The sequence below is a fragment of the Salvelinus sp. IW2-2015 genome, unplaced genomic scaffold, assembly GCF_002910315.2.
Source record: "Salvelinus sp. IW2-2015 unplaced genomic scaffold, ASM291031v2 Un_scaffold16326, whole genome shotgun sequence".
In the NCBI taxonomy this organism is placed as follows: domain Eukaryota; kingdom Metazoa; phylum Chordata; class Actinopteri; order Salmoniformes; family Salmonidae; genus Salvelinus; species Salvelinus sp. IW2-2015.
This window is the reverse complement of record NW_019957535.1, coordinates 651,104-659,066: the sequence shown is the minus strand read 5'-3', so window position 1 is coordinate 659,066 and position 7,963 is coordinate 651,104. Positions and strand designations below refer to the sequence as shown.

Below are 7,963 nucleotides of genomic sequence, written 5' to 3'. Positions count from 1 at the left end.
AGTCCAGTCTCCTCCTCGCCAGAGGCTGTCTGGAACGCTGGATCGTGGGGAGCACCTATCTGAGCGTTCATTTATCTGATTCGCATAGCAGCCAGTCACTTCAGCTCCAGTGGCTTGACAGGTGACAGTGATTGAGGTTGGCGGTACAGTGCTGGAGGAGTAGCTGGTGGATTGGCCCTTTGCTCTACAGCCACAACATTCTACCACTCCAGCCAATTGAGACCAATTAGTCTGAAATGGGCACAACAGTACATTGAGGAACAACCACAGTGCACCCTGGTATGCAGCTTCTCACTAAATTGTTAGAAATAATGAATTAAGTTGTACCACACTGAGATGGCTAAAAGTGAATGTTTACTTCCAAGTACGGTACAGTTGAAAAAAAAACATCCTGCAATAACAAATCTCAGCCAGAAGATGGTGACAGTGCACCAACACAAATATCACATAACCCAGGGTCAAAAGGGAACCAGCCTCAGAAGCCACTCCTTCACCACAAAGTTCAAAAAGCTAACAAAACATAGACGTTATTATTGTGTTTTGGAAGGCTCTACAGCTGTCATACAGATAGGAACACTGTTTACCTTTCTAGTTGACATAAGCTACATCACATTTCCAGGAAAACAATCTGTGCCGCCAAGTCTGATATGAGAGGATCTATGGTGCCTACCTGTAGGTAGAGGGCCTGGTGCCCGGCCAGCGACTCCCCCAAGGGAACCACCACCTTCTCCAGGCTGCGCTGGTGGGAGTGGGCCTGGATGTCAGGGCTCTCTTCAGACCGCAGCTCAATGTGGGAGATCAGCAGGTTGGATATGACTTGCTGCACTGACTGCAGAGGAAAACAGTCCCGAGTGAGTTGATAGATTACTAGGAAGTAGGTCATTTGGGTGATAATCATACATAACGTGAATACTATTGAGGTGAAATATAATTTCTGTTCTCTTGTAAATGGTTGAAGTGGTACATCATTACATAATGTCAGTGCATAATGTCATGTTAGTCCATTTAATACCCTTTTGCAAGCATCATAAGGTCAAAATAATAGTGGTAAACATCCTCAGAGTGTTGTGGAAGAGGCTGTGCTGCTCACATTTGTGTCTCCACCTGGCGTGGCGCTGAGTGCCAGGATGCGAAACTGTTCAGTCTGGCTCCCCAACTGTCTCACCACCTGAGGAGAGAAGCAGTGATAACATGCCATTATTCCTGCAATTTAACAGTCATTAGAGAATAGCTTTAAGGTGTCACAAAAACAATATCTGAGAAATAACATGGCGGTTTGATTGGGGGTATTTTTCTCACAAGGTCTCTCAAACGGGCACGTCTGCTGTTGATAATTATTGCTGCCATCACTAGCACATTAGAGGCTGCTGCCCTATATACATAGACTTGAAATCACTGGCCACTTTAATAAATGGAACACTAGTCACTTTAATAATGTTTACATATTTTGCATTACCCCTCTCATATGTATATACTGTATTCTATTCTACTGTATCTTAGTCTATGCCACTGACATTGCTCGCCCATATATTTAAATACTCATAATTCTATTCCTTTACTTAGATTTGTGTGTATTGGGTATATGTTGTGAAATTGTTAAGATATTATTTGTTAGATATTACTGCACTGTCAGAGCTAGAAACACAAGCATTTCGCTACACCAGCAATAACATCTGATAAACATGTGTATGTGACCAATAACATAGGATTTGATTTGATTTTGGGGACAGCAATGAAAATAAGCATCTGGGCTTTATTGTGTTTTCTTGTATGCATGTCATTTTGTCACCGGCTGGACAAGCCTATTACTTTTAATCATCTAATAAATTCTATCAATCAATCAATTCCTCTGGTGGTAACTGGAGCCAGTATCCGTTATAGAACAGTGGTGAAATAGCTTACCTCTGGTCTGTAATGGTCATTGACATAAATGGAAAGTTCAACACAAACGTCCTTAAAGCAGAAACATTCTCAGGTATGGTTTTAAGTGTTAGATACCTGGCAATAGGCATGATTCCCCAGTGCCTTGTGAGCCTCGTCAATCACCACACACTTGACGTGCAGCGCGGGGCAGGTAGCTCGAGACAGGTCGTTCACCAACACCTGGGGAGTGAGGAAGAAGATGCGCCTGGACCTCCACAGTTCCTGCCTCTGCTGAGCCTGCGTGCTCCCTGGTGGAAAAGGAATGGAAATGTCAGACAAGAGACGTTTTATAGCCTTGCCATGGCCCTGTTTAAACGCGTTTAAGATACATGTGTGGCAACTTACCCGTCAACTCTGCCATGTGTGTCTGTGGAATACCCATCACTTTGTAGCACGCTTCTATTTGTTGTGCCACCAGCGGTTTTGTTGGTGCCATGAAAACGATCTTTCCAGATGGATACCATCGATAAAAGTTGTACATTACCACAGCAGCAATAAAAGTCTTGCCCAGGCCAGTGGGGAGGCATACCAGCGTATTCTGAAATAAAGCTGCCTCCGATATCTTTAGTTGGTAGTCCCTTATGGGATAGTTGGTGGGGTAGATCCATACCTTTGCAGAGGAGCTGTCAAGGCCAGGGAAGTCTTTGTAATATGTTGATCCACTTGAGCTTATCTGTGTGAGACAAGTGCTCTCAACATTTGTTGTGTGTTCACTATGTTGTCCAACGTTTCCATCAATTTGCAAAGACTTTTCCGCCTCATAAACAGCAACTACCATTAAATCATCATCATCTTCATCAGCAGCAGCAACCTCCTCGACATCTCTCACCTCGTTGTCAGCTGTGGACCCTTGATCAAATTCACCCCATAGCGTGTTACGGGGCGCCGGGGGCGGCAAAGTTATACCAGTCGCCCTCTTCTGAGTCTTGACTGAGGCTGCTGTGCTGCCCCTGCTGTTTTGGGTTGTTTTTCGTCGCCCGGAAGACTTCTTTACATTATTCGTTTGACTAACCTTTTGCGGAACAGATGCTCCCCACGTCTGGAACAAAGTCATTTGGTTCACACCACTCATTTTCGCGTGTGGCGTTGATTTTTAGCAAGAAGCCATGCGGCGACCCGACAGCCAAATATTTTTGGACAGCGGTAGCGTTACGAAGTTTGCAAAAATAAGTACTTCCGGGGTCGCTCACATATTTTTCAAAATAAACACCAATAACGATATAACGCAGAAATGACTAATAATAGCTTTGAATATATTAGAAATATAGACGTGTTTCCAACTTATAAGGAGATGTTGATATATATTTTAAATTACACATTTCACGAAGGGACTTTTCATTTTCACTTGACGTGATTGTGACACCGGAAAAGGAACAAAAATCGGTTTATTTCCCGCGAACTTTGCCTCGTTACCATAGCAATGGAGGGAAGCGAGTGGATTTTCATACTTTTTCAGGTAAAAGCAACTAACTAACTAGCTAGCTAACTAACTAGCTGGCGTCTCCAAACAAAGAATGCTCGTTTGCTTACCCGTGTTGTCTTGCTACTATAGCTGCGTGCATGTTGCTTGAAAGCAGCTTCAAAGCTAACTTTAGCAAGTGTTGGCTGGCAGTGGGGACTGAGTGTGGGTGGGTGGGTGGGTGGGAGGCTTAAGTTACTAGCTAACGTTAACAACGTAACGTTAAACGATGCGTTCTAGCTGCTAGCTAACTACAGTCTGTTGAACAGGGTTGTATTCACTAAATGTATGTAGCTAGCTTTTTATGATAGTGTAGATTCCCTGTATTTGAATGTACTCTGCCAAACGGTCTGGACCTTTATGGCACAGTAGGAAAGTGTACTACAACATGCTCTGTAACATACAGTACAGTAGCCAATTGTTTGTTCATGCCCTAGCTGTACCCTTGCTCTAACGGTAGGTCGATTATCCCAAAAGCCTCCTTAATTTGATGGAAGTGTTTCATTGGGAATAGAGGCTTCTCCGGAGAGGTGGAATAATGTGTATACAACAGCCCCTGCCAATAGGTCTGGAGGGACCTTAATGGCAGAGGTGGTAATGTGCTCTCCCTGTTACTGAAGGGTTGTTGGTTCAAACTTAGCTCTAGTTGTCAATTGCTACACTACTACTAGCTAACAAGTTTAACTCACTAGGTTTTGTAGCTAACACTTAACACAGTGGTCACCTCATCCCTTTCCCACAGGCACACGCTCGTGGATATCTGATGAGAAAGGAGATCAACTGCGCACGTTCAGAGTTTGAGGACATTGTGAGAGATATCGATGGAGGAGTGAACCATTTAGATTGGAAGGGGAACATTATTGCCATTCCTCACTTCAAAGACGTAAGCATTTTAGGGTTTCAAATCAAATCAAAATGTTATTGGATGTGTACACACATTTTGCAGATGTTATCGCGGGTGTAGCGAAACGCTTACAGTGCATTTGGAAAGTATTCAGGCCCCTTTACTTTTTCCACATTTAGTTAGTTTGCTCAGTTTGGCTGGGTGGCCAGCTCTAGGAAGAGTCTTGGTAGTTCCAAACTTCTTCCATTTAAGAATGATGGAGGCCACTATGTTCTTGGGTACCTTCAATGCTGCATAAATTTTTTGGTACCCTTCCCCAGATCTGTGCCTCGACACAACCCTGTCTCGGCGCTCTACTGACAATTCCTTAAACCTCATGGCTTGGTTTTTGCTCTGACATGCACTGTCAACTGTGGGACCTTCTATAGACAGGTGTGTGACTTTCCAAATCATGTCCAATCAATTGAATTGACCACAGGTGGACTCCAGTCAAGTTGTAGAAACATCTCAAGGATGATCAATGGAAACAGAATGCACCGTTCGGGTCTCATAGCAAAGGGTCAGAATACTTATGTAAATAAGGTATTTCAGTGTTTTATTTGTAATATTTGTCTAAACCTGATTATGCTTTGTTATTGTGTGTAGATTGATGAGATTTTGTCTTTTTATATAATCCATTCTAGAATAAGGCTGTAACGTAACAAAATGTGGAAAAAGTCAAGGGGTCTGAATACCTTCCGAATGCACTGTATCTTCAACAGTGCAGTAATGACTAACAATACACAAACAAACAAACAAAAGCAACATAGAAATATTAGAATGAGCAATGTCAGTCTGGAATATAAATACACTACCGGTCAAAAGTTTTAGAACGCCTACTCATTCAAGGGTTTTTCTTTATTATTACTATTTTCTACATTGTAGAATAATAGGGAATATATCAAAACTTTGACAACTTTGACACATATGGAATCATGTAGTAAACAAAAAAAGTGTATTTGAGATTCTTCAAAGTAGCCACCCTTTGCCTTGATGACAGCTTTGCACACTCTTGGAATTAACTCAACCAGCTTCATGAGGAATGCTTTTCTAACAGTCTTGAAGGAGTTCCCACATATGCTCATCACTTGTTAGCTGCTTTTCCTTCACTCTGCGGTCCTACTCATCCCAAACTATTTCAATTGGGTTGAGGTTGGTGATTGTGGAGGCCAGGTCATCTGATGTAGCACTCCATCACTCTTCTTCTTGGTAAAATAGCCCTTACACAGCCTGGAGGTGTGTTGGGTCATTGTCCTGTTGAAAAACAAAGGATAGTCCCACTTAGCTCAAACCAGATGGGATGGCGTATCGCTGCAGAATGCTGTGGTAGCCATGCTAGTTAAGTGAGCCTTGAATTCTAAATAAATCACAGAGAGTGTCACCAGCAAAGCACCACCACACCTCCTCCATCATGCTTCACGGTGGGAACCACATGCTGAGATCATCCGGTCACCTACTCTGTCTCAAAGGTACGGTGGTTGGAACCAAACATCTCAAATTTGACTCATCAGACCAAAGATGAGCGCTTGATGGTTTTTGCGACTGCACTTTCAAAGTTCTTGAAATGTTCCTGATTGACTGACCTTCATGTCTTAAAGTAATGATGGACTGTTGTTTCTCTTTGCTTATTTGAGTTGTTCTTGCCATAATATGGACTTGGTCTTTTACAAAATAGGGCTATCTTCTGTATACAATGTAATAAAATGTATGCACTCTACTGTAAGTCGCTCTGGATAAGAGCGTCTGCTAAATGACTAAAATGTAAATGTAGTGTATATGATGGTGTGTGTGTGTATAGACATTATGGAGTGACAGTATATGAATAGAAAAGGTGTGTACAGCAGTAGTTATATAGGTTGAGCCTTCACTAGAATAGAGTGTATATACATGTGAAGTGGGTAAAACAATATATAAACACGATTAAAGTGGCCTGTGTTCAATGACTATGTACATAGGGCAGCAGTCTCTAAGGTGCAGGGCTGAGTACCGGATGGTACTAAAGTTCAGGGCCGGGTACTAGGTGGAGGCCGGCTAGTGGTGACTATTTAACAGTCTGATGGCCTGGAAGTAGAAGCTGTTTTTCAACCTCTCGACCCCAGCTTTGATGCACCTGTACTGTCTCCACCTTCTGGTAGCGTGGTGAACAAACCGTGGCTAGGGTGGTTGAGATCCTTGATGAGTTTGCCATTCTGTCGAAGACCGTAAGTTCTGCCTGTCATTTTCTGCACAGTTTGTGTATCTAACAAATGTTATTGTACTCTACCATACAGGATGGCCCATCTGGTATCTTCACCAAAAAACATGCGGAAGAAGCACCAGACAGGGGAAGCCATCCTCTGGAGCAGCCAGGGGAGAGAGAAGGGGCACAGCTTATGTCCGATAGGCTAGAACCGGAGAGAGATGACCCCTACAGCCATGGACAGGCATCCATCTCCAGGGGCTCACCCAGTCCTTCTTCTTGTCCACCTGGGGGTGAGGGGGAGACTGAGAGCAGTCAGGGGGAGCAGTTGGATGGAGGAGGCATGCTGGAGAGCACAGGGGATACGACCACTGTCTGGAGCAGTCTGGGTCGAGATGTGAGCTATGGTTGTTTTCAGAAAGGTAAGGTGGGTCAAATAAAAGTTTAGTGTGTGTGAATCCAAATATGCTTGTTTTTAGAGACTTTATACTCATTGTTTTTAGGGCATGTAAGTTAATGACTTGCTCTGAATGTGTCTGCCTTTTCCCAGGTTCCCAGCGGTGGCGTAGTCTGGCCCAGGACGAGCCCCATACCCCCGAAGCCTTGCAGCTACACAGGAACAATCTGGCCATGGAGATGCTATGGCTTCAACAAGCTATTGCCAGCCGTAAAAAAGTGAAAGCCGTTTTCTCAAATTTTATGTCATTTGTCGCATTGTTTTCATTGATTGTGTTGAAGAATAAGACCAATATTCAATGCAAGGTTAACAATTGCATTATCTTTCTCTTCTCTCTCAGTACCTGTCACTGAAAGAGAGACTGAATATTTCCTAATGGCAGAGGACCAAGGAGAGGCAGTTTCTCTAAACTGGACAATGATCTGAAGGACTGAATCTTTCCCCATGTTGATAAATGAAATGATGTTAACGATACATAAATAATCATATACCAAATAAATTAATCTAGCTATCCCACAGTGGGAGGGGTATAATTAAATGTATAATTTTTTGGGGGGGGTATTTATTCAAGATGTGTATGAGTGACACAGAGTGAATGTTTGGGGGAAACATATTATGAATAATGTTTATGTTTGTAACTATCCATTGATGACGTGGTCAAATAATATATTCTAGCTATGTTTTTTAACAATAATACTTATGTTGTTGCTGTCAGTGCTATATGTGATGTCGCTTCACGTCACTGCTATTGTCTTCATCGTTCCATATAACTATGGTGATCTCCGTTGTTTTCAAATAAGATATGGGAGAGATTCAAGGGAATTCCTGCTGCCTTTAGTTTATCTCAGGTGAGCCACGCAAGCTCGTATTTCCCATTGAGACCACATACTCAATACAATCATTAAAGTGCAGTTATACAATTCAACATACTGTCCTTGTTTGTGGGGATATCGACAACACCAAAGCTGATTTCTTGACAGCCCATACAAGGTCAAGCAAGGGAGAATGTTTGAAATGGATGAATGGAAAAGGTATTCCAACTCCCTCAAGTCAACTCCCAGA

At 42.8% G+C, this 7,963-nt stretch overlaps 2 protein-coding genes across 6 annotated transcripts in view; one reads left to right on the top strand and one right to left on the bottom strand.

Moving 5' to 3' along the window:
• Nucleotides 1-3,148, bottom strand: part of fancm (FA complementation group M) — an 84,231-nt gene extending 81,083 nt beyond the window's left edge. For 3 of the 4 annotated variants that reach the window (XM_024146232.2, XM_024146234.2, XM_024146233.2), the window contains exons 1-4: nucleotides 2,269-3,148; nucleotides 1,999-2,171; nucleotides 1,091-1,168; nucleotides 671-829 (exon numbers count right to left, since the gene is read on the bottom strand). In XM_024146232.2, the coding sequence (XP_024002000.1) occupies nucleotides 671-829; nucleotides 1,091-1,168; nucleotides 1,999-2,171; nucleotides 2,269-2,995 (1,137 nt within the window). In that variant the 5' untranslated portion in view covers nucleotides 2,996-3,148. The remainder of the gene's footprint in view (nucleotides 1-670; nucleotides 830-1,090; nucleotides 1,169-1,998; nucleotides 2,172-2,268) is intronic. The other variant, XM_024146231.2, reaches the window with a different exon arrangement.
• Nucleotides 3,149-3,271: 123 nt separating this feature from the next.
• On the top strand, nucleotides 3,272-7,826 carry iqcc (IQ motif containing C). 2 transcript variants are annotated; one of them, XM_024146236.1, is made up of 5 exons: nucleotides 3,272-3,379; nucleotides 4,125-4,265; nucleotides 6,536-6,866; nucleotides 6,995-7,119; nucleotides 7,242-7,826. In XM_024146236.1, the coding sequence occupies exons 1-5, from the start codon at nucleotides 3,344-3,346 to the stop codon at nucleotides 7,275-7,277; spliced, it is 669 nt and encodes a 222-aa protein (XP_024002004.1). In that variant the 5' UTR covers nucleotides 3,272-3,343; the 3' UTR covers nucleotides 7,278-7,826. The 2 variants fall into 2 exon arrangements, with proteins under 2 accessions (XP_024002004.1, XP_024002005.1); XM_024146237.1 differs by having other exon boundaries at nucleotides 6,536-6,871.
• The last annotated feature ends 137 nt before the right edge of the window (nucleotides 7,827-7,963 follow it).